This window comes from Phocoena phocoena, chromosome 15 (genome assembly GCF_963924675.1).
Source record: "Phocoena phocoena chromosome 15, mPhoPho1.1, whole genome shotgun sequence".
NCBI classification, from domain to species: Eukaryota; Metazoa; Chordata; class Mammalia; order Artiodactyla; family Phocoenidae; genus Phocoena; species Phocoena phocoena.
Genome location: NC_089233.1, coordinates 55,165,552 through 55,190,771, shown reverse-complemented (window position 1 = coordinate 55,190,771; position 25,220 = coordinate 55,165,552). Strand labels below are relative to the sequence as shown.

The following is a 25,220-nucleotide window of genomic DNA, read 5'->3' as shown; positions in this document are numbered from 1 at the left end:
CAGAAACATTTTTGATTGTCACAACTTGTGGATGAGGGAGAGAGTGCCCCTGGCAACTAGGACAATACCCAGAACAGCCCCTGACAGCAAAGAAATATCCAGCCCAAAATATCAATAGTGCTGAGATTGAAAAAATTTAATCTACATCCATGTTTACAGCTATGCCATGCACATCTGCACCTATATTGAAATCTACTCTGTCTACATCTGTCTTTATATCTACAGCATTTACATGTGCATTTACATCTATGTGATTGACAACAACATTACAATATCTACATAAACCACATCATCTATATCAGCACCTGCATCTACGTAACCTACATCTTTTACATCTACATCTACCTGTGTATCTAATTAGCAGCTCAGAGCATGTTTGTTACATTGGAATGAGTGATCCATTTAATCTAAAATTAAAATTTAATCTTAATTCTCCCCTCCTCTGACCATAAAGATTCTGATGAACCAATTCAAATGTGTGGAGTGGGGTGCAGTTTGGGGTTTCCCTAAACCACCAAGCAACTGTAAGACAGCAACTGGAAGTCTTACAAGTCAACTCAATTCTGACACTGTCAACCCAGAGATAGCATCAGATGCCATTGGTTGAGGGCTCAGTTCCACAAGACTGCCCTCCACTTCAGTTGCCAATCACAAGTCCAAGACTGACTGACTATAAATGAAGGGTTCCCTTGACCCCCTCCTTGGATTTAATTAGTTTGCTAGAGTGGCTAACAAAACTCAGGAAACCAGTTTAGTCACTAGATCTCTGTTTTTTTACAAAGGATATTAAAAGACATGCATCAACTGCCAGACGAAAACATGCACAAGGCAAAGTCTCAGACAAAGGGGCTTCTGTTCTCATGGAGTTTGGGGCCCAGCATGATGGCACATGCAAGCACCTTGGTTCACCAACCAGGAAGCTCTCCAAACCCCATCCTTTGGGATTTTTATGGAGGCTTCATTACACAGTCATGATTGATTAATGAATTCAACTTCCAGCCCCTCTCCCTTCCCCGAAGGTCAGGGGATGAGACTGAAAGTTCCAACTCTCCAATCATGTGGTTGGTTCCTCCAGCAACCAGCTCCCATCCTTAGGTGCTTTCAAAAGTCACCTTCTTAACATAAACTCAGTCAAAAGAGGCTTGTTCTGAATATCAAGGCAACTTTATCACTCTTAGGAAATTCCAAGGGTTTTAAGAGCTCTTTGCCAGAAACAGGGACAGAGACTAAATGTATATTTCTTGTTATGAATCACAATATCACAGGCCACATACAAAAATGTTACATCAGAATGAGTGGTCCATTTAATCTAAAATTAAAATTTAATTTTAATTCTTCCCTCCTCTAGCCACATACTAAAATGTGAGTGGAACAGAGCATGACCATTGTCGATGACACTTGCTAAAGTGTAAGAGTTGTGAACTCTTTGCTGGCTTTGTCTTGGCTTCAAAGGACAACTTTGGCTCCTGATAGAGGAAGCCAAAGAGACTTCCATTTTGACTTGGATTGAGGTGAGAAGTTAAGCATGTACTTGATGATTTTCATTCACGCCCTCTCTTTGCTTACCAGCCTCCAGGACCAGAGGGCATCTTCTGCAGACACAGTTGTCTCTACTATTGTGATAAAGAATAATTTACTCTCAAGAGAGCAGTCGCTGCCCTTTGAGAACTTGATATGGTTGGATCACATCTTGTTCCACCTAAACTCATTTGGGCTGGAAAACATACAGTTGGCACGTGGGAAGCCACAGATCTTGCAATTCCACTCTGGGTGCTTGGGCCTCAGAGTAGTTAAGAAACTGCTTATCCTACAACCAAACGGCAACTCAGGTTGCCACATTCTTTTAAGCCCCCATGGGCATATGAGCTGACTTGTCAGCCAAGGCAAAAGAAAAATGATGTTTTAAATGAAATTGAGAACATGGGAGAGAAGACAAACAAAAGCAACTTTCTGTGGCTTCTTTAGCCTATGACATTTACTAAATATCTATGCTTCCTGTAGAAACCCACGCCTCTTGGAAACTGTTATTTGTCCTCCAGGAACAAGACTAACCCTGGGTAAAGTTTCAAAACAGATTCTCAGTAAACTTTTTGTATCCTCACTCATTGTAGTGTTTCTAAATTTTCAAAAAATATTAATTTCTAGAAACGGAAAGTGAAAAATTAGCAATTCTTTACTCATTATTATGGATTTCTTAAAATATTTCAATATATAAGAAACATACAGCTTAGCAGTATTTACAAAAAACTGTAGCCTATAGCAAATATCCAAACATTGTAAATGCCAGTGAACATAATTGAATAGTTTTTAAAAATAATCTAACATTTGAATTTAACCCAGTAAATGCTACACAATGTCATAGTTTTAATGTTCTCAGAAGTAGACCACCCACCTTCCTATTGGTTGAATGTCCTCCCTAATAACGATTCCCACATTTGGTTGTTCATCAGTCATTCACTCAGCAGCATGCACTGAGCAGCCACAATGTACCAGGCCCTGTTCTAGGTGCCAGGAATAGAGTACAGAATGAAAAGGGCAAAAACCCCTACCCTCATGGAGCTTGCAATCTAGTGGGAGATGTAGGCAGCAAACAAATAAGTAAAATAAATGTGCTGTTTTACTAGTGGTAATAAGTACTTTGGAGAACAATAAATCTGGAGAAAGGATAAGGAAAGCTGGCAAAGTGGGAGAGGGGAGGTCTGGGAAGGCCTCACTGAAAAGATGGCAATGAAGCCACAGAAAGTGCCAAGGATCTGAGGCAGAAGAATGCTTGGCATGTTTTAGGAAGAGCACAGAGGCCTGTGTGGCTGGAGCAGGGTGCATGAGAGGAGAAGTGAGAGGGGTAAAGGAAACCAAATCATGAAAGGCTGGTTGTGAGTGAAATGGGAGCCACTGGAGCATTTTGAACAGAGCAGCGACATGACTAAACATTTCAGTCTGTGTCTGGCTGCTATATGGAGGGTGGACTATAAAGAGACCAGAGTGGAGGCAGGGAGAGCAGTGAGGAGGCCATTCATTTAGCTAGCTGAGGGATGGTGGTGACTTGTAGTAGTGGTAGTGGTAGTTAGTGGTGGAAACCAGCAGTTAAATTCTGTACTTATTTTCAATTAAGAGTCTTCAGGATTTTCTAAAAGATCAGCTATTGGTGTGAGAGAATAGAGGAGTTGAGGATGACCCCAAGGCTTGTGGCAGAGCACCTGAAAATATGGAGACACCATTTACAGGAGTGAGGTCCCAAACTCTTAATCATACATTATATAATTTTGGGCTACAGTAGAGCTGGCTGAGGACAGGTTAAAGATGAATCAGAAATAAGACTAGTCACAAAAAGTCAGACCCCAGATTGAACCCAACCACATAGAAACATGGCCTGATGCTAAACTCTGTGAATCTCTCCTAACAGAGGCTAAGAGGCGTCCTAAGTTTCGGGCAAGGCTGAGCCCATAGGCACAGGGTAAAGTGTATTCGCTGTGGACAGTTGAAATCAGCAGAGGCAGTCAAGTGACACCCTGAGACAAAAACCTCCTTAACCCACTGAAGTTGGATCAAATGCCGTCAGGGGACAGAGATTTTAAAAGGCCTGCACCCTCCTCCCAGGAGTTCTGGAAAGACTTCCCACCACCTACTTTGCAGTGTTCACAGAAATGTCCACTTCAGCAGCCCCACCCTCACCCCAAGAATATAATTATGGGAGTTATTGTTTCTGTGTGGAGCAAAAGCAGAGCTGGCCCACCAAGTGGGCCATAACTCACAGGTATGAGCTGAGAGATCCTGAGAAGGTCCCTAACTGAAGTGGATCCCTGGGGAGCCTCTTGCTGTGTGTGACATTGTACTCATGGATTCTCTCCCCTTGGAGGTCTCTAGGGACAGGTTGCTCTGAAATGCCTCCAGGAGTAATGTTGGCTTGGTTTGGAGCCTCCCAGCATTCATTAGCGCTTTGTAATAGCACATTTTGTACAGATTACCACTTCACTTTTAGAACTGGTATGGTGGGATGTTATCAGGTAGAGACAGGAAGATGATGGAAGCTGGGTCATCTGGATGCTTACTCTAGAGCAGAATGACAAGGAGACAGAGCGTGGTCCCCAAGTTACTTCTTCCTCACCTCTAAAGTTCTCTTGGTGTCTCCCTTTTGTCTAGAGGGCCCAGGAGAAATGGAAAAGAGAGTATGGAAATGAGAGGCTTGGGGGCCATTGACTGACTTGGCATTTCAATGCCTTCTCTGAGGCTTTCATTGCCTCTTTGTGCCCTTTTAAAATTTATTTATTTACTTATTTGGCTGAGCTGGGTCTTAGTTGTGGCATGTGGGATCTTCATTGCCACATGCAGGATCTTTAGCTGTGGCATGCGGGCTCTTAGTTGCAGCATGCGGGATCTAGTTCCCTGACCAGGGATTGAACCCAGGCTCCCTGCATTAGGAGCACAGAGTCTTAACCACTAGACCACCAGGGAAGTCCCTCTCTGTGCCCTTTTACCTCAAATCAAGAGGTAGCAGCATCCAAGAACACCCATGTGTGGGTTTACTTAGAGCAGGGGGTAGGAACTTGTGTGTATGACACTCTGTCTCTTATATACTCTTCTTGTTTTCTTTCCTGCTCTACATTCCCTCTGTCAAAACAGTGTCCAGAGTATCACAATAAAACACTTACTTATTATGCAAACAAATCATTGCTCTAGCTTTGAAGAAATATTGTCTATCCATTTCATGGTGTTTTGGGTGAATTCAGGAGTGAGGGTAATTCAAGTTCACTTTTCAGTGACTCAACCATTTCCCTTGAAGCAACTGCTTTCCTTTGTGCTGCTCTGGCCTTTCTTCAACCTCTCCTTGGGCTATAGATTCAGTGGGGCCTTTTGGATGCCCCTTTACTTCCTCTTCCATCTCTAGGCTAGAAACTGGCCCAAGATTCAGGTCCGATGAACCCTGAGACTTTTGCTTTAGTCTGCAGGAGCCGGGTACCTCTTTGCCCCTTGGGTCATATGCCTGCAAATGTTCTTTCTCCTTTCCTTAGTTAGCTATGAAGTCTGCCTTCACTTTACTTCTGGGGGGAAAAGACCAAATCCAGTAAGTCTTCCAATATTTATTTTCATACGTAATAGGATAATATGCCTTCTAAAAGACAAAAAAGTTGAGACTGGCCCATCCATTGGTAATTTAGTTTTAGGCAGTACTGAGTTTGTACGGCAGGATAATATTATTCGGTGCTGTTTTCTGAGCTTTGTGAGTGAATGCAAAAGAAAGGAAAGCAGGTAGGAAAGTGGGAGAAAGAGATGGAGAACAATCCTTTAATAAAACTGATAAGTGGCCCACTGTATATATACATGTTACCCAGAACAAAAATATGGGCAAGTACAATCTTGGGAGGTTTCTGATTATGCAAATTTACTTAATGGTAATGGCTCCTTGAGGACCATTATGAATTATTGAGAAATAAAATATTCATAGGTATAAAACTATAATTAGCCTACATGGAGTTTTTCCGGAGTTTACTTCTACAGAATACATTTTTGTAAAGGAGAGGCCTGCCTGGGAGTTGGTATGCTCTAATCTTCACCATAAATAATTTAAAATTCAGCACCACCAAAAGAATGCCTCCTCTCAGAGCAAAGAGTGCTTATTAAGTCCACCAGATCTCTCGGAATCACGAGATGGAACCAACTTACATTTCATGACTCCTGAGGATGAGCACAGAGAAAAAGGCCAGACAGAGTCCACAAGGGAGACTTCAAAACAATCAGCACAGGACTGCTTCTGCTTTCCAGTAACAGACATGTTGGCCTGAAGTTACTGTGATTTCAAGGTCATGACCAGTATTTCTGGCTTGTTGCTAGAAATTCCACAAATTGAGATACATATTTTGGAATGAAACCAAACTTCAAAAATCCCTATGAAGAGTGTCATATAGAGAAGGATTTTTCAGGAAAAGAGGAGAAATAGGCCCCTGGACATCAAGGCATCAGAGATTGAAAGAGGTTGCTCCTAAGAGGTGGAAAGAACCCAACAGAACAGGATGCAGGTCTTGACATCTCTGCTACTCACTGCTTGGCACAAGTGCTGGAAGAGGGGAGGACCACACCATCTGTGTGTGCTTCCACTAGGGACCCCACTCAAACTCCTCAACATTCACACCCACATTCTTCCCCTGCTTCTGGACTTGACAGAACTCCAAACTTCCTCTGATTTTTTTGCATTAATCCTATCTTAGGAGCTGTGATTTTTCTCCTTCACTCTCTACCTATCTGCTTTTATCTCTCAAGGATTCTTCATGATTTCTGGTCCTATCGGAGCATTCCCCCTTATACTACAGTACTCATATTTGTAAACAATGTGCAAGCATTTTTCTATCCTATGTTACACATAACCCATTTGAACATGATGAACTTGGCAGGTACACTCAGGAAGCAGCTTCAATCTTCTCTTACAACTGTCTGCAAGCATTTCTGTCAAAGCTCCTTTTCTGACCCTTGAACAATATCTCAGGCAAAACAATAGCTTTTCATTAACTCTGGACTATTACAGTAGTCCAAACTTCTATTTTTCACCCAATTCAAAGCCCCTCTAACTCCCAGCTGCTGCCTGACCTGGAACAAGTCAAGTCATGGGGAAGAGGGAAGGGTTGGCCTCTCCTTTTGTTCCCTTGTTTCTTTCTTTCCTATCCTACCCCTCCCTTCAGTTCCTTCAGGTCTGGGCCAAAGAGGAGGATGACAGAGATGGAGGAGGGTTCAGAGATGGCCAGTAATCTGTGGTCCTCTGTTGGTTTTCAGTGCCCTCTATTGTGGCACACCTCCAGATGCTGGCTGGCCCTTTCACAAGGGACCTTTGTGGATTCTTTAGAGTCCTCCATGGGAACCTCTTCACTCCCCCAGTCTCTGACAAGAGTGATGCTCTCTGACCTCTCACAACACCTCTCAGCTACCATTATCAGCACATCTTGGGGATCCCCTTGCTCCTTCAAGCAGGGGCTTTTGGGGGTGACTTGAGACCAGTAGCATTCTGTGGAGACCACTTAGCCCAGGGAAAACTCTGCACATGCAGATGTTCCAGCCACTGTCCTCTCCCCTCAACTTGCCATTGAGGCTGCTCCGGCTGACCTCCTTCCCACTTCTACCTTGCTCACTTCACTCTCAAACTCTTGGGGACACAAATTAAATTGCCTTGTGATCTCCTTCCCACTCTCCTCTATTGGCGTTGGAATGAGTCTATGGGTTTCTGCAGCTTAGCAAGCATCTGGCAAGGAAATGAGATATCAGTCTCCCTTCCTGCAGACAACTCCACTTTATGTTAGCTTCTTGCGGCCCCCAACTTGGCAGAGATAGGAAGAAGCATCATGAAACAGTACAGGGCTCCCTACAAACTCTCTTCAAAAAAGTTCTTTCTCCAACCAGTCCTTTTATAGTTCTGCATTTCTAGGTTTGTATCTGTAGTGTTCCCTTACACAGACTTGTGAGTAATACCCACTGTGCCAGTTTGGCCCCCTGTTAACAAGTCTTGTAGAAATGTGACTGGCTTCTCTCTTTGAAGCATGTGAGTACTTAAAACCCATGTTGCCTAGCTTTGAGGCTTCAGTCAAAAGTCAGACATAATAAGAAAAATTCTATTTAACATCCTGCTATATGTTTGTGAATGTATGTGTCATCGTTCAACTTTCCCAAAAAGCAGACCTTGAGACAAAGATTTGACTGCAAGTAATTTATCTGGAGATAATTCCAAGAAACAGCAGTGGGGAGTAGAGAAGAAAAACAGGAAAGAAAAGTCAGCCATAAAGAGCTTGCTATCAAGAAAATTTCCACTGTGTGTAACTAAGCTCAGTCTTGCTGGGAAACTCTCAGAGTCTTTGTAGAATACATACCTCTGAGGGGGCTGTGAATCTGGGGTGTTTGTACACCTCATGTTTGGGTGAGGGCTGCTCCTGAGGGTCCTGATTCCTCAGCATTTCCAACTTGCCATTTGCACAGCTCTGTTTGCTCTGGTGACCAGAGAGAGCTATCAGGCAAAGAAATGCAGATCTTGGCCATTGGAAATCAAGCCAGTGTGCTCCAAAATGGTAAGAATGAGGGAAATTAAGGAAATGGGCAGAAAACCAGCAGCATCTGCTGCAGTGTGTGTGTGTGTGTGTTTGTGTGTGTGTGTGTGTGTGTATGTTGGGAGGAGGAACATATGAGAGACCAGCAAGCAGCCTTCATTCTAGATCCTTACCATGTGATGTGTTGCTAACTATAATAGATTTTTCAAGCACCTAATGGTCTTATCAACCCATCAGACCCAAATCATAGTTATCTCCCCTAGTTCTCAATATCTATTTCTTGCTTTCTCTCCAGTATATAAACAAATAAGTGCACCTGTTCATCTAATTTTCTGCAAAACCCCAAACTGAAGAGGAGGATTCCCTGTTTTGTCACACCTGAATGGTTGTAGCTCTATCTCTTGACCTCTTTTTAATTTGGCTGTGTCGTGCAACATTCAGGATCTTAGTTCCCCAACCAGGGATCAAACCTGTGCCCTCTGCATTGGGAACGAGGAGTCTTAACCACTGGACCACCAGGGAAGTCCCATCTCTTGACCTCTTTTTAGAAATGTTAATATATATCTTCTTGCAAGGTATATGGAGTTATATTACCCATAATTTAGTAGGTTAAAAAATAGTTTCTATCTTTTCTTAAGATGAAGATTTGTTTTGTGATTTCTTAATTATGTCAAAGTGTATTAGGAATCTAACCTAAGAAACCAGGTACTAAATGTATTGTAGGATCAAATTATCTAAGGAAAACTACTTATTGACATGGTCTTTATTAGGAAAAAACCTTAAAGTCACAGAGATAAATGTTTATCTTATTGGCCACAAACACAGAGAACTCTGTAGATTTACATCTGCAGGGCATCAGTTTCCATGGTAATGCCATTTTCCTGGCATGCCATGCTCTCTCACCCTCCTCTGTAGACCTGGAGTCTACCCTACACCTCTCCCATCTTTACTCTCTGACTAGTGAACTCTGCTAGAGCAGGGGGAGGAGTGTATTTCCTTTAGCCATTAATGTTGGGATTAACCCTGTAATCTGCTACAGCCAGTGGAATATGTATCTACTACAGTGCTTGATAAGCATTTATATATGCAAATGAAATGAATTCATAAATTTTGAGAGAAAAATCTAAATTCAGAACCTGTACTGCTCACCTGTGGTTTTGAACTATATGCCATTTTTTCGTCTGTTTGCTTCCTGATTCCTTCCTCTGTTCTGTATTGCTGGAGACACTGGCCCTTGCAAACTAAATTTTACAATCTTCCCTGTCAGTCTTTCCCAGGTATGTTCAGACACTAAGAAGTACTTGCACTGAAAGAAAGGAGAAGTCGGGTTTTTATCCCCCTTTCTCTTCTTGGGAGGAAGGGGATGCATCACTAGCAGTGGCTTCTCTTCTGTGGTTCTAGCTCCCTTCTCCATGGCCCCATGGCCTTTGTAGCTTGTAAAGCTTCCCACTCCTACCAGGTGGTCCATGTTTCTGGGGTCCAGCAAAGACACATCCTTTCTTTACCCTACCATTCCCTCGGGGTGTAGCAGCTGCCTGCAGTTAACAATCTCTGGGTCTCCTCATTTTCTCCTATTTGCTTTTCAGTTTTTCTAATCCTTGAGTATTATTTCCTGTATTAAATTCCCTCTGGTAGTTTCACTTTCCTGACTGGGTCCTGATGGATTACCTATTTCAGGAGCCATGTGCAAAGCTATGTTTTTTTCTGAACCCTGGTTCCTAAGGGAGATATACTTTCCTCCTTAATTCCTCTTTGAGAGCATTCCTGAGAAATGTTCTTCCCTATGGCTTCTTTTCTTTTCCTATAGTAATAGTATTCTGTACGACTTGAGATAAAATTATATCCAGAACAACATCAGCAATCAAAAAGCTAGGTCAGCCCACTATTGTAAAGATGTCATGTGTTCCCAAATTGATCCACAGATTAAAAATGTCAGCTATTACCAAATTGATCTATAGATTTGATGCAATTCCTATCAAAATCCTCAGAGTTTTTCATGAAAATTGAAAACTGATTCTAAAATTTATATGAAAATGCAAAGGGCCAAGAATAACCAATAACATCCTAAAGAAAAACAAGGTGAGAAGACCTTTTCCACCAGATATCAAGATTTATTTAAAAGCTATGGTGATAGAGAAAGTATGGTACCGCTCCAAGGATAAACAAATAGACCACCGAAATGGAATGGACTGATATTCTAGAACAGTCCAGACACATACCTGTACACATATGGACTCCAGGTTTTATTCAAAGTTAAACTACAGAGCAGGTGGGAAATATGGTCATTTCAGGAAAAAAAAAAAAATTCCCAGAACACTTAGGTGGTGATATGGTTTAAAAAAAAGTGATTGTACCCCTATCTCATACCATGTTTATTCTAAAGCCCTGTTTCCTAAGGAAAATATTGATTTCCTCTGTCATCCTGCTTTGAGAGAATTCCTGAGAAGTGTTCTTCCCAAAGGCTTCCCCCCCTCCCTGTACATGCTGATCTGAAATAATAAAAAGATTATAAAATAATGAGAAAAAAGAAAAGTAAGTCTGAATGTAGGAACTGGCTGTCGACCAACTGACAACAGTGAAAAGACATACACAGCCTCAAACACATGTTTCTAGATATGGAGGTTGGGGGGTGGTGCGGTGGAGATGAGAAATAAGCTTGAACAATCTAAGCAGGACCTCGCTCCTCTCCCCCCGACTCATTTTAACTACCTCCCCTCACCCTTCCACCCCTTCTTCTGCCTAACTCCCCACCCCCGCTCATAGACCCAGAGCACCAAGGCGACTGTACTGGCGTAAATTTCTTCCTACTTGCGCCACCGCCCCGGGGCCGCCTCATGACGTCAGGGCTGAGCGAGGGGGCGCCGCCTCCTGGGTGCCCGCCCCTCCCGGCCCTGCGGCCCCGGCTTGCTCTTTAAAAGAGCGGGGCCTGCGCCAACCGCGCCACACCGCGGGCACCAAGATACAAGGCTATTTTCCCCGAGTATCTTCATCTCGCCTTCCGTCCACGTCTGCTCACCGTCAGCCGCCGCCCTCTTCTCCTGCGCAGATTCCGGCGAGCCGGGCCATGCAGCCTGCAGTGCTTCTCGGCCTCCTGGGAGCCACGATGATGGCGGGTGAGTGGGCACTGTGGGGAGTTCAGAACCGCGGACAGCGCCAGCCTCTGCCTCTCCAGCCGCTCTGGGCATCCTGACTGGCGGATACTGGAAGACGGGGAGGGTTGAGTAGATGGTGTCTCCCTCTTGCTTGAGGTTCTTACTTTCTTCTCTTCCCTGGGTATTTCCCTTCAACTCCTCGCCCCAACGTCTGACTTGGAAAAAGTCAGAGAGCTTCCTAGCCCAACCAAAAGAGTCTGTTTTAATCGATATAAAGAAGACGTGCCCGCGCCTCCAAGGAAACCCCACATTTTGTGCTCACTTCTAAAATGTCACATCCTCTTTACCTGTTTAGAGAGATGCTGTGATAGTCTTATTCTGTATCTGTAATTAAGTGTTTGTTTGGCTTTTTAAAGCCAGATGACCACGGAGAGACAGGAATACATGTATTATATTAGTTGGCAACTGTATAATTTATTATTTTATTATTTAAACATGATTAGATAAAAGTAAGTCTCTTATGTATATATGTAGATAAGATATATCTTTTTTCTTAACACATTCATATATGTGTGTTCAGGTATATGTATGCACAGGTTTAGTGTAATATTTTTCTGTATTTTGTATTTCTGCCTCTGGGGAGAGGTAATTTCAGATTCAAATGAATCCATCTTTAAGTTATAAATGGTAACTGCAAGAGATATTTTGACTTTTGTATTCCAGAAAAATAATGAGTATAAAATAACCACGAAAAATATTTTTAGAGTAGTAAAAAAAAATCGTTTTAGTCAATTTGGGAGGATAAAATTTTAAGTAGTAGATATTTGAGTGCCTCTTTATGTGTGGAAAATTGTGGGATTGATCTTTCAAACTACTCTGAATCTCAAAGAAATGATCTTTGGAGATTTGGGGAAAAAATGTGTGTGTGTGTGTGTGTGTGTGTGTGTGTGTGTGTGTGTGTGTGTTGAAGTAAAATCCATGAGTCCATTGAGAAGTAAATATGCCACCACCAGTTTAAATTGGAGGGGTTCTTTTAGCTGTCTTAATGACCTCATAGAATATTGTTCTTATCTGAGATTGAGGTCCCTAACTAGAGTTGAGGCATCGCCATCCATGAATATGAGGGTTTCATTGACAGCAATTACGGGATCCCAAAGAGAAAATGAAAGCCACTGGTAATTTATTTTATTGCAAACTACATACATGAAGAATTTTCTAAAATTCTTGTCACTCTTACAAATTGCCTATAAATGTTCTCGATTTAATTAAAGGAAACCAAATGAATGTTTAGAGTCCTTCCTGGTCAAAAATATTTTCAGAAAGGAATTGCTTAACAAGATAAATCTGTGCTATACATTGTGCTATAGACCACAAAAACAATGTCTTTTATGAGACTTATTTAACTATAGTGGTAAAATATTTATGTCTCTTACACAAGATAATATTTTAAGAAGGGTTTATATTTTAACAGCAACTAAAATCAAGATATTATATTCTTTAAAAATTTTTTTTACTGAGCTATAATTCACACACCATAAAATCTATACTTTTAAAGTGCATAATTCAGTGATTTTTAGTACATTCACAGATTATCACATTTCAGAACATTTTCATTGTGGTAGAAAGGAACTCCATACGCATTAGCAGTCATTCCCCATTCCCACCTCCCCCAAATGCTTGGATATTAGGCATGGTAGCCTTCAAGCAGAGTTTGTTCTTTAGCAAAATCACAGGAAACCTGCAGAAACCATCTGGCTCATTTCCTACCATTATGAGCTTCTGAAGGAGATCCACACCTTTCTACAGGAGTTGTTCACTCTAAAAATTAATATGAGTGAAGGAGCTACATGCTATTCATATATACTAGGTAAGATGGTTTCTGCATTCAAAAGCGTTAGCGGGGACTTCCGTGGTGGTGCAGTGGTTAAGAATCCGCCTGCCAATGCAGGGGACACGGGTTCGATCCCTGGTCCAGGAAGATCCCACATGCCGTGGAGCAACCAAGCCCGTGCGCCACAACTACTGAGCCTGCGCTCTAGAGCCCTTGAGCCACAACTACTGAGCCCGTGTGCCAGAACTACTGAAGCCCGTGTGCCTAGAGCCCGTGCTCCGCAACAGGAGAAGCTACCGCAATGAGAAGGCTGCACACCGCAACGAAGAGTAGCCCCCCGCTCGCCACAACTAGAGAAAGCCTGCACGCAGCAACAAAGACCCAATGCAGCCCCCCCCCAAAAAAAAGAGTTTGCGTACCATGTTATTTTATAGCTGTATTTTCATTCTGGGATGAAACCTTAGTTTGGTAGTCTTATGGAATATTAATACTTTGGAAGTTATTCTCAGATTTATCATATGATATTATTTGAAAAAATTTCTGCCATTTGACTACTTCACTTTTATCACAATTATTGGGTTTTCTTTTGTGCACCCTTAATGTTAACTTTTACAAAAATAAGTTAAACTACTTTAGGGGTATCAACATACCTTCGGTTATTACTTTGCTGCCACAGATTCTATTGGAAGAAATACAATGGAACTTAGATGTCTCACTAGATGCATAATATGCTTTCATAAGGAGACCTTAGTTCCTTTCCTTTCCATCAAAAAGATGTCTGAAGAGCCTCAATTAGGAAAGAGAGTTGTTCTGTAAAAACAAACATGAGCTACAAATTGTTCAGAGTCACAAAAGAAAAATATTCCTCTCCCCTCAAATCAGATGACTGTTACTACTTTAGCAATATCAGTAGTTAATAATAGCACCTATTAAACATTTGTGGAAAAAGAAAAGTTATTAGCAAGAAACTGCATTTACCAAAGAAAGTTTAGTAAAGCTAGAATTTTAAAAGGCACTTTCTAGTTTATGACAGAAGTAATTCTCTCAGTTATTTCTTTTCAGAGCATTTTACAGATCTCAGGTGGAAAGAGTAAGTGCCAAAGTGGGAATGTTCTCAAATAACAGCCATTTGGGGGATAAAATAATGGACCCTGAGTACCAAAGGTGGCCATCCAGATCTTGTCTGAACTACATTTCAGGAAGATAGTGGGGTCATACCTTGTTAATCACTTCTTAAATATTTTACCAGTGATTTTAACATGCTGCATAACTTTGGGCCTATTGAAACAATTGGAGTAGATCCCAGGCTGTGCTTTGAAAAGGAAAATTCAGTAAGGTGAGCAAATGAAATAGGAGTTTTATTTCTAGATTGAGCCCTATGATATGTAATTGATTGGGAGGAGGTAAAGAGATTGGAAAGCAAATATTTGGGGAGGAAAGGTCAGGTTGCTGGTAATAAGAAACAGCATTTGAGCAGCTTCCATCTCTGACGTCTGAGAGTTTTGCTCTTGCTCCAAGTAGCTCTTCACTTGTCTCAGAGACCTGGAAGAATCTTCTGCACTGAGCTCTCCAGCCATAATAGCAGTTTCTCTTCTAGGGAGTGTCAGGAGAACTGTAGAGATGGGCCTATATGTAAATGCTTTGAGCTTCTCCAGTGGAAAGGGTTTAGACAAAACAAAGTCAAAGTGAAAGATAAAAGAATCAAAGCAACTTTGAAAAAGGAAAAAAAAAAAAAAAAAGCACTGTAAAATTAAAAACACCTGAAGCATTTCCTAAGATGAAAAGGCACTTCAATCACTGGTTGAAAATAAGCAGAATCTCATGAAATTTAATTTAAATAAATTAAAATTTATCTTTTTGCAATATCCTTATGAACTATCCATTAAACACCTATTTGCATATGATATTATGGATTCAACAATATCCTGGTAAAATTAGATACCTCCCATATTCTTTACATGGCTGCAGACAACATGGGGGAAGGGAAACAACACTGATACAGACACATAAGCGTGCTTGTCCAAGAAAAGGCTTGGGGGGTAAAACGAGGTAATTAATTATATAAGATAATCATAACCACATTTTGTAAATAAAGTGAGTTTCAGGGAGAATATTTTCTTGGGGACAGGAAAAGGCAAAGGGAATCACAGATCTTTACCCATTTTGAGTAGGCAGAAGGGTTGAGGAGGGCACCCCCGTTTCATTTAAACTAGGTTTGTTTTAAACTTTTTATTGACATATAATATATGTACAGAAAACTGCATATAGATCATAAGTATACAGCTTACTGAATTTTTCCCTCCTTAAGCACAGCTGTGTAATCAGCACCCAGATCAAAAACAGAACATTGCCAGTATCCCAGAAGCTCCCCTTGTGTGGATTTGATTTATATTGGATATAAGATAGCATTCATTTTCAAATCATGTTTATGACATTGCTAGGGGAAACAGCTGTGTGTGTATGTGCATGTGTGTGTGTGTGTGTGTGTGTGTGTGTGTGTGTGCGCAACTGGGGCAATTCTTGTCCCTGGGACAGACATCCGCAACTATCTCCACTCTGCTCAGCTCTGACTTTGCCCCTCCCTCCAAGTAACATGCTGGGGGTGGGGTGATTTTGTGAGTTTGGGGACACACAGCTTCCAAAAATCAACTCACTTCCCATTCTTTTTTTCTTTCAAAGCTGTCAGTTCTATGCCAGTGGACATCAGGAACCACAGTGAAGAAACGGTAAGTTGAAATGGAAGTCTGGAATCTAGACTTATATCTAGACTCTGGATTCTCCCACCCCTTATCTCATCAAACTAAACAAAATAAAAAACAAAAATAGACAAACAACAATGAGGAAATGGGAGCAAGTGATATCCCTCCTGCCCTGGGCTTTTACCTCCTTCCTGGATGTTTTAGTGCCCCTGAGGATAGCTGTCATCACACTGTTTTCCTTTGAATCTGTTCAGAAATGGGTGTTTATTTCTCTTCTCTGGATAGTCTTGACCCAATGCCTTCTTGCATTGCTCTGTGGGGTGGCCTGGGAGGTTTCATTACAGTCCTATATGTAAGTCTACATTCCTGACCCAAGGGGTCTGCATCGGTACGGGTCACATAGCCAAGCCTCTTTTGACAGCAGCTCTGGCTTAAGTAGTCAGGCATCCCAGTGATACCAGCTTTCCCAGCCTGCTTTCTGGTTTCCCCCTAGGTGACTCGCTGCATCATCGAGGTCCTCTCAAATGCCTTGTCGAAGTCCAACACTCCACCCATCACCCCTGAGTGCCGACAAGTCCTGAAGAAGAGTAAGTATCCTCCACTTCAGGAGATCTTTGTCCCTTGAGTAGTTCTTTCTCTTGCTCCCTCCGTTTCGCCTTCCACTTTACTTCCATATGAACGAGGGGCATGATGCAGTGGGAAGACTACAGGCTAGATCAGTATCTGGGAGATGACATATGGCTTCCAAACCCTGCTCTGCCACTTAATAGCCGTGTTACCATGGGGAAGACCCCTTGCCTCTCTGGGCTTATTTCCTCAAAGTAAAATGAGGGAGTTGAACTGAATGATAGTCTGTGAGCTGTCTATATAGTTCTTAAATTCCTTGGTTTGAGAGTTTGGAATTTTAAAACAGACTTTCATTTGGGTGGAGTGAGGTATGGGGAGTGCTCATTTGTGATTAGACAGGGAGGCAAAGTGTTCTGGAAGCAATGGAAGATGAAAGGATAGAAGGAGACAAAAATTATTCTTCTCTTTACCTTCTACTCTTCTGACAATGAGGAGCTAGAAGCTTGGAAAGGTGACTGGGAAACTTCTGGCCTGTTTACATGACAGATTGGTTAAACCATTTTAATACATAGCCTGTTAGAATGAGAGGACTACCAGATGGTATCAGGAGTTCCAGGCCTGAGAACTGGAAGGGGTGGGGGTAGACTTAGAGCATCCAAGGAGTCAGAGCAATGCCCTTCTGGGTCTAGACTGGAATGTTCCTCTATACAAAACAGCTTATGTTGAAAACAAAATTTAAACAGTGATACGAGCAGTATCCATTGGAAGTTGACATAAAGAGGTAAATTTTACAAAACTATGCATCTCTGGGACTTCCCTGGTGATCCAGTGGTTAAGACTCTGTGCTCTCAGTGCAGGGGGCATGGGTTCAATCCCTGGTTGGGGAACTAAGATCCCGCATGCTGCACAGCATGGCCAAAACAAAAACAAAAACTATGCATCTCTTTTAGCATGAAGTCAAATTGATTCAAACAAATCCGAAAAGCTCTGTTCTCTTCAACACCTTTCTCTGCTTTTAAATTTTGAGTCAGGCTGAGAACAGTGGATTTTCTTTCTTCTTTTCACCTTCAAAATCTCCTATTGCAAGATAATATTCTCTTCCTGTTGCTGCACATGAGGCCCATGCATAAAATTATAACAAGTATGAGTGACTAGCCAAAAGAGTAACCTGGGGGGACTCAATCCACTATTGGGGGCTTCAGGATAACCATAGTAGGTGTGGGGACCTGAGACTGTAGGAGACCCATGCACAGTGGAAGGAAGCTTCTCTACCACTCCCAGCCTACATGCCTCTTTCATGAGCTTGTCAGAATGAGTTTATTAGCCATTGCAGGGAATGAGTGAGAGCAGGGTGGATCTCCAGGCAGGGACTAAATGCTGCTCCTTTGGGCAAACCCATCTCGTTATCTCCCTTCCCATTTCTTTGTTTACCAGACGGATGCAGAAGTTTTGGGTCTGTCATACTAGGTCATCAAAGAACCAAGATTGCTTAGGAAGAGTTGTTGATTATAGGGCTTTGCTAACTGCCAAGATCAGATTCTTAGCTCTCAGGTAGGATTCTAGCCTCTGCTCATCACTGATTGTGCCCTGGGGTCTTTTGAGTCTCTTGAGAAAGCCCCAGGAAAACTGGTAAAAATCAAATGACCCATGTCTATCAGGACCTTGGAGACATCATACCCAGAGAGCCATTAAATACTGAGATCAGGGAGATTTGAGCTCCTCCGGGGTTGCAGACTCAAACACCAGCCAGGGCCAGGAAAATACGTAAGAGAAAGGAATAAAACAGGACAGGAAGTGACTCACAAACTGGAGGATACAGGCCTCTTCTAAGGAGGAGTAGATTTTTCTCAGCTTGAAACCTATTGTGAGAGAAATATAGATTCTGTTACCAGATCTTGGGATTTTTCAAAAGAATTTAAAATTTGGATATCTAAGCAATATCTCCTAGTATTTAAGTATTGCCTCTGAATTCAAATTTACTAAAAATGTTATTTAGGCCAAATAGAATTCACCTTTGGGCTACCAGTTCATAACTTCTGTCGACTGAAAAAAAAAAAAAGAAGCACAACCTAAAATTTGAGATTTATATTTTATTCCATGGACATACTAAGGACTTAAGCCCAGGAGACAACCTCTCAGATACAGTCTGAGGGACTGTTTTGAAGAGGTAAGGGAGGAGGCAGGATATATAGGCGTTCTTGCAATAAAAACCAGATAGTCAGAACATCAAAATATTACAGTTAATGAAAGAAAACCAGACATCTTAAGTTAACGAATTTAGCACTTTTCTATGTATGGGAAGATGCAAGAGTCTGGGCTTACTGAAGTCATTCCTTTCATATGCACCTTAATTATCTTGTTTTTTCCATCCTGAATCCCCTCTGGGTACACAGTGAGGTGTGGCTGCAGTGCCTAGATGGCCAGGACACCCTTTGTTTACTGATTTGGCAGGCGACATTCTTTGTCCACACTTCTGTCCTATTCTGGTTTTCTCTCTCCTGCTGAAATGTCTTATGCTGATCACAGGACTGGTGGAGCTTTCTGCCAACAAGTTGGATGAATTCCTTCATGTAGCCTCCCTCCCATCCCCAGCCCATCTCTGTCTCCACTCCCACTCTCTCCAGCACATCTCAGTTAGCACACGCTTACTGAGCAAACAAACATTTGGGGAGCAGGGAAGAATCATTTTTTCATGGCTTGAAGAGATCTTAGGAATTCATAGTCCAATTTCTTAACAGGTATAACAATTTCTTTGATCTGGTCATCTCTGCAACATGATAGTTAGGGATGGAAGGTGCATTTTCTCCTTTTTACTTGAAGTAAGAGTGAGCTTCACACCTTGGTTTTACAGATTGACAAGACTGTATGCTGCTAATCACAGCCTTCCTCAGATCTCACCTGAGGGGACTTAAAGCTAAATTTAGGAGGAAGTGCTAAGCCTCAGGCAAGCTGCTACAAGCAGCGCACATTTAACCTGGAAAAAATAAAAATGCTTCTCTTCTTGACCAGCAGGCAGTAGGAAAAGGGCCACACAGCCTCTGCCTCAGGAAGCTGAGATTCTGTCCAGATGACATCAGTATCTGCTCAAAGCCTCCCTGCTTACCTGTGCATACCTGGTCAGCCCTGCCTCAGTGCTACACACACCACCACTGGCTCTTAAAAGGCAAAGGCACTGGTGAGGGGCCAGCCCTCAGGTGTCTGGGTGTGGAAGGTCAGGGACCTTTCAGTTGCCTCATAAAACATGAAAATATTATCATGCCAGGCTGGGCTTTTAAGCAGAGAGGAATAGACTGTCTGCTATTTCTTGGACATTTTTACAAAACAGACCAATTTTTTCTATTTTGCAAATATCAGTTCAAAATGACTCATCAAGAGCCATTCAATAGAAACATCATGTGAACCACAAATATAATTTCAAATTTTTCAGTAGCCACATTAAAAAAGTAAAAAGAGACAGGTGAAATTAATTTTAATAATACATTTAATTTTGTCCAATTTATTTTATTCAATATATAATTTGTACATACAATATGTTTATAATATATATTATCTTGTACATCCAAAATATTATCATTCCAACATATAATCAATATGAAAATTTGAGGTATTTTACATTCTTGTTTTTCATCTGAAGTCTGAAATCTGGTGGTTTCTTACATTTACAACATGTCTCAGTCTGGACCAGCCACATTTCAAGTCCTCAGTAGCCACAAAGGTTTGGTGGCCCCCACCATGGATGGCGCAGACGTCAGCCTAGAGCTGTGAGCAGCCTTGGCTTCAGGTGTTCTATATGAACTCAGTGACATCAGTTGAAATCCAAGCCCTCCCAGCTAACAACTCAGACAGTGTTAACTGCATATCTTCTTTCACAGGATGCCCTTGAGTTAAGGAGGATTTAGTGAAGATGCTGTCAACATTTGGAAAAGATGAGAAAAAACAGCATTCAATTAAAATGTCGGTTATACTGTCTACTGTTGATTTGTGCAATACAAAGATAACTCCGTTTACTGAAGTTCATTCTCAACCTTTGAGAACATGTGGGGTGGATGGGACCTGAGTGAGGGAAGGACATGGTCCTTTCCACTGCTGTGCAGTTTTCTCAGGGAAGAAACAAACACCCTGCTTATCACCAATTACTAAGTTTTATTGTCACTTACTGCTAAGTTGCATCTACACAGTTGATTGGATAATAAAAGTCTGGTAAACTAATTAAACACATTTTTAATCCTTTGTTGAATCTTATATTTCCCATTTTGGGCATTTAACTTCATTTAGCTGGATTCTAGTGGGAACCATTTACACAATGCTAACTTTTAAACCCCTACTTAGAGCAAACATGGAAATAATGGTCCTGAATTACACCTCTCTGAGCCTCAGTTCTCTGTCCACAAAAAGAGGAGGTTGAAATACGCAAACTCTAAGGTATCTTCTGGTTCTAAATTCTAGTATTTTATAAACCTATATTTGGATTTCAATTTGGTCATTGAAAGATGCTTGTTCGGGGTTATGAAAAAATAAATATGCAGAGAATTTATTATCAGATTTAAACACAGCTAAGGAGTTTTCATACCATTTCTTTCTTTCTTTTTTTAAATATTTATTTATTTGGCTGTGCTGGATCTTAGTTGCAGCACGCGGGATCTTGGTTGCAGCAGGCAGGTTCTAGTTCCCTGACCAAGGATCGAACCCTGGCCCCCTGCACTGGGAGTGTGGAGTCTTAACCTCTGGACCACCAGTGAAGTCCCCATACCATTTCTTTTAAAAGTAATCTGAGTATATTCTTTATTAACTTAAAAAATTACCCAAGGACTTTCAGGATCTTTAGGATTTGTAGTGATCACTGAGGCTGTGCTTACTGAACCACAAACAATTCTGAAGTATACTTACTCTTTTTTATTTTCATTATAGGTGGAAAAGAGCTCAAAGATGAAGAGAAAAGTGAAAATGAAAACACAAGGTTTGAAGTGAGATTGTTAAGAGACCCAGCTGACGCCTCAGAAGCCCCCAGGACCTCCAGTAGGGAGGACGCAGGGGAGGACGCCCAAGGCCAGACAGTGGCAGACACAGAGGGTGGTGGGCACAGCCGAGAGCGGGCAGGCGAGCCCCAAGGCAGCCAAGTGGCCAAAGAAGCAAAGGCACGCCATTCTGAGAAGAGCAAGGGACACGACAGGGAGGAAGAAGAGGTGGAGAAATATCAGAAAAGGGAGCGTGTGGAAGATGGCAGTGAGGAGAGACACCCTGGGGGGCCAGGAGAGGCACAAACTGCTCTTCCCAGTCACAGAAACCAGACTCCAGCTAAGAAAGAGGAGTTAGTGTCCAGATACGATACGCAGTCTGCGGGGGGCCTGGAGAAGTCTCACAGCCGGGAGAGGAGCAGCCAGGAGAGTGGAGAGGAGACCGGAAGCCAGGAGAATGGGCCCCGAGTGCCTCAAAGCCACCCCGAGCGCCAGGAAGGACCTGAGGAGAGCGACGAGGATGTCAGCCCCGAGGCGGACAAGCGACGCTCGAGGCCAAGACACCACCACGGGAGGAGCAGGCCCGACAGGTCCTCTCAGGAAGGGAGTCCTCCCACTGAGGGAAGGGGGTACTCCCGCGAGGAGCCACACGTGGGCACAGGCGGCTCAGGGGAAAAGAGAGCCCACCATCCAACCCTCTCCAGGGCTTCGGAGGAAGAAGCCGAATACGGGGAGGAAGTGAGGAGTCACGTGGCTGCCCGGGCTCCCGGGGACCTGGAGGGGGCACGATATGGGGGCAAAGGAAGTGAAGAGCACCGGGCTCCCAGGCCTCGCAGTGAGGAGAGCCCAGAGCAGGAGGACAGGAGAAAAGGCCTCAGCCTAGAGCTGAATAGCATGGCGCACGGCTATGACGAGGAGAGCGAGGAAGAGAGAGGCCAGGAGGGGGGACCCCACCACAGAGCCCGGGGAGGGGAGCCGGGAGCCTACTCCACTCTACACCAAACAGAAAAGAAACGGTTCTTGGGTGAAGCGCACCACCGTGTTCAGGAAGGCCAGACAGACAAGGCGAGGCGGCATCCACCAGGCGAGGTGCGAAATTACCTCGACTATGATGAGGAAAGGGGTGAGGAAGGGGCCCGAGGGAAGTGGCCGCAGCTGGGGGACCCGCAAGACTCTGAAGAGAACAGGGAAGAAGCTAGGCTTCGAGGCAAACAGTATGCTCCCCCTCACATCACCGAAAAGGAGAGATTAGCAGAGCTTGTCAGTCCATACTACGACCCTCCCCAGTGGAAGAGCAGCCGGTTTGAGAGAAAAGACCACCTGGATGACAATTCTCTTGAGGGTGAAGAGGAGAATGGGCTGACCTTGAATGAGAAGAATTTCTTCCCAGAATACAACTATGATTGGTGGGAGAAAAAGCCCTTTGAGGAGGATGTAAACTGGGGGTATGAGAAGAGAAACCTGGGCCCCAAACTGGATCTGAAAAGGCAGTATGACAGAGTGGCCGAACTGGACCGGCTCCTTCACTACAGGAAGAAGTCAGCTGAGTTCCCGGACTTCTATGGCTCGGAGGAGCAGATGCGCCGTCGCCACGCAGCAGAAAATGAAGAGGAGAGAGCTGGCCAAGGAGTTCTGACGGAGGAAGAGGTATGCTGTGGGGCTTTTGCTTAAAACTAACTTCAGGTGGTTAATTTTAATATGTTATATACAAGACTATCTGATACTAGGGGGAGATATGGATGGGGATTAATCACCATAGGACTGTACGCCTAATAACGGAGCGGAGACAACCTCTGGGTTTGATTTCCACCTGGCATCTAGCCATTGTCCACAACCCTGTCCAATTCCTCCCACTGCAGTGCTGCAGTGCCTCTCAACCTCGGCTGCACGTTGTAATCACCTGAAGAGCTTGAAAAATTACTGACATCTGGGACCCACACCCAGAGATTGTTTGGTACTGGATGCTGCCTGGGCATCAGGATGTTTTAAAGCTCCCAGGTGGTTTCAATGTTTAGCGAAGGTTGAAAACCACTGGTCTAGTGTCTTCTCCTTGGTCATTTGACTTTTCATCACTATTTCCCAGGGTATGAAAGAACAGGTGATACAGAAGTTAGTTGCTTAGTTTCTATCTCTGTCATCTCTTGGCCTATAACAGTCAGACATCTACGTGTAGGGGAAGTAACATTACCAGAGCTTTACCTTCCTTAACAATGTTTTTTTCCCTCAATATTGATTATGTAGGTTGGTGCTTCTCAGGCTTGAATGTGCCTCAGAATCATGTGGGATTTCTAGCCTTAGAGTTTCTGATTCAGTAGGTAGGCCCCACGTGGGGCCCAAGAACCTGTATTTCTGACGAGTTCCCTGGTGATACTGATGCTGCTGGTCAAGGAACCACACTTTGAAAACCACTGATGTCGGGTATCTCCTATAGCCTCTAAGATATCAAAAATTCCCCTTTCTGTTCAGACTCCCTAAAACTGCAAAGAGCTAAATTGATCTGGGACCTCATGCCTCTACTTTTCTGTATTTTCTAGGAAAAAGAACTTGAAAACTTGGCTGCGATGGATTTGGAACTACAGAAAATAGCTGGGAAATTCAGTGGTAACCGAAGGGGCTGATGGTCGTTGGAGCAAAGGGCAGATTTTAAAAGCAGCCTTCACATGATCTGTTTTCCACCACTTCACTGAAAGACCCCATTTATTTACCCAAAGGCAGAAAGTAGAATTTACTGTTCATCAAATGTTTGACATGATTGGAAATGTCCTTAATTTTTGCCAGAATGTTATTGAAAATATGAATAGCATGACTTGTAGCATATTCTTTATCAAATAATAGATATATTAACACGCTTGTGACAATGACTGTGCTACTGTCCTTGAAAAAATGTCTCAGTTTGAAGTAATAAAAGATTCACCTGAGGCCAAAATTGTCATGTTCTCAGCTTCCTTTGGGCGAATAGGGAGGAGTGTGACTTTCAGATCCATTCTTCAAAGTAAATTCTAAAATATAGCACTAAGATTTGTTGGTTTGTTGGTGTTTGGATACAGAAATGAAAAAAAAAAAGGAAAAGAGCAAACATCTGAAATAAAAGAATGTGGAGGGGGCTTCCCTGGTGGCGCAGTGGCTAAGAATCCTCCTGCCAAGGCAGGGGACGCAGGTTCGAACCCTGACCTGGGAAGATCCCACATGCCGCAGAGCAACTAAGCCTGTGTGCCACAACTACTGAGCTCGCGTGCCTAGAGCCCGTGCTCCACAACAAGAGAAGCCACCACAATGAGAAGCCTGTGCACCGCAACGAAGAGTAGCCCCCACTCACGGCAACTAGAGAAAGCCCGCGCATAGCAACAAAGACCCAATGCAGCCAAAAAAATAAATAAATGAAAAAAAGAATGTGGAGGATATAAAGAGAAAGAGATCAGGAAAAGACATTGCTCCCCCAGGCTGGAGAAAGATTAAATAGGCTTGAAGAACCTGTTTCAAAAATTATTATAAGCCATTACTTTTAGAATCCGATTATCTGGAGAGCTCTGGGAATAGCTGGCCAAGGGTCATTTTTCAGGGCTGAGGAGAAAGCCTGGATAGTGGGAAGAACTCCAGACTGGGAATCACAACATCTGGAGTAGGCCAGACAGATCCTTGGACCTTCACGGCCTGTCTCATATCTGCTCTATAAGAAGACAGGGCTCTGACTCTAAGTAACTGTGTGACTTTGGGCAAGTTACTTTCCCTCTCTGGGCTTCAGATTCATCAGTAAAACAAGGATATCTGTTCCATTGGGTTGTTATGAGGATGACTGAATTTAAGCAAAACACTCGGAGTAGTGCCCAGTGTAAGGCAATGGTGCAGAAAACAGTGGCTGCTACGATTTTTATGGCTGCAGCTTCTCACAGCAAGACCAACGGACAATAGCCCTTCTCCCTTCTTTTACTTGGCATTTCATTCCTCACAGATGGTGGCTTCTACTTGGTTGATTACTCCTGTTTTGGCAGTTCAGGTAAAGCGTTGTCCTCTGGGCATCACCCATGACTTTTATTCATCTGGAAGGCCTGGTTCTC

The 25,220-nt window shown here is 43.0% G+C and overlaps 1 protein-coding gene and 1 non-coding gene across 2 annotated transcripts; one reads left to right on the top strand and one right to left on the bottom strand.

Moving 5' to 3' along the window:
• Nucleotides 1–4,379: 4,379 nt before the first annotated feature.
• On the bottom strand, nucleotides 4,380–4,452 carry TRNAR-CCU (transfer RNA arginine (anticodon CCU)). Its single transcript has one exon. It is a non-coding gene; the product is annotated as a tRNA-Arg (tRNA).
• Nucleotides 4,453–10,968: 6,516 nt separating this feature from the next.
• Nucleotides 10,969–24,176, top strand: CHGB (chromogranin B). Its single transcript, XM_065892382.1, has 5 exons — nucleotides 10,969–11,134; nucleotides 15,624–15,670; nucleotides 16,137–16,230; nucleotides 21,119–22,812; nucleotides 23,700–24,176. The coding sequence occupies exons 1-5, from the start codon at nucleotides 11,086–11,088 to the stop codon at nucleotides 23,781–23,783; spliced, it is 1,968 nt and encodes a 655-aa protein (XP_065748454.1). The 5' UTR covers nucleotides 10,969–11,085; the 3' UTR covers nucleotides 23,784–24,176.
• The last annotated feature ends 1,044 nt before the right edge of the window (nucleotides 24,177–25,220 follow it).

Bases quoted from the DNA above. Each gene is read 5' to 3' on its own strand.
- CHGB (XM_065892382.1), top strand. From the start codon at position 11,086: ATGCAGCCTGCAGTGCTTCTCGGCCTCCTGGGAGCCACGATGATGGCG. The intron at 15,671-16,136 runs GTAAGTTGAAAT...GTTTCCCCCTAG, and splicing joins GGAACCACAGTGAAGAAACG to GTGACTCGCTGCATCATCGA. The intron at 16,231-21,118 runs GTAAGTATCCTC...TTTTCATTATAG, and splicing joins CCGACAAGTCCTGAAGAAGA to GTGGAAAAGAGCTCAAAGAT.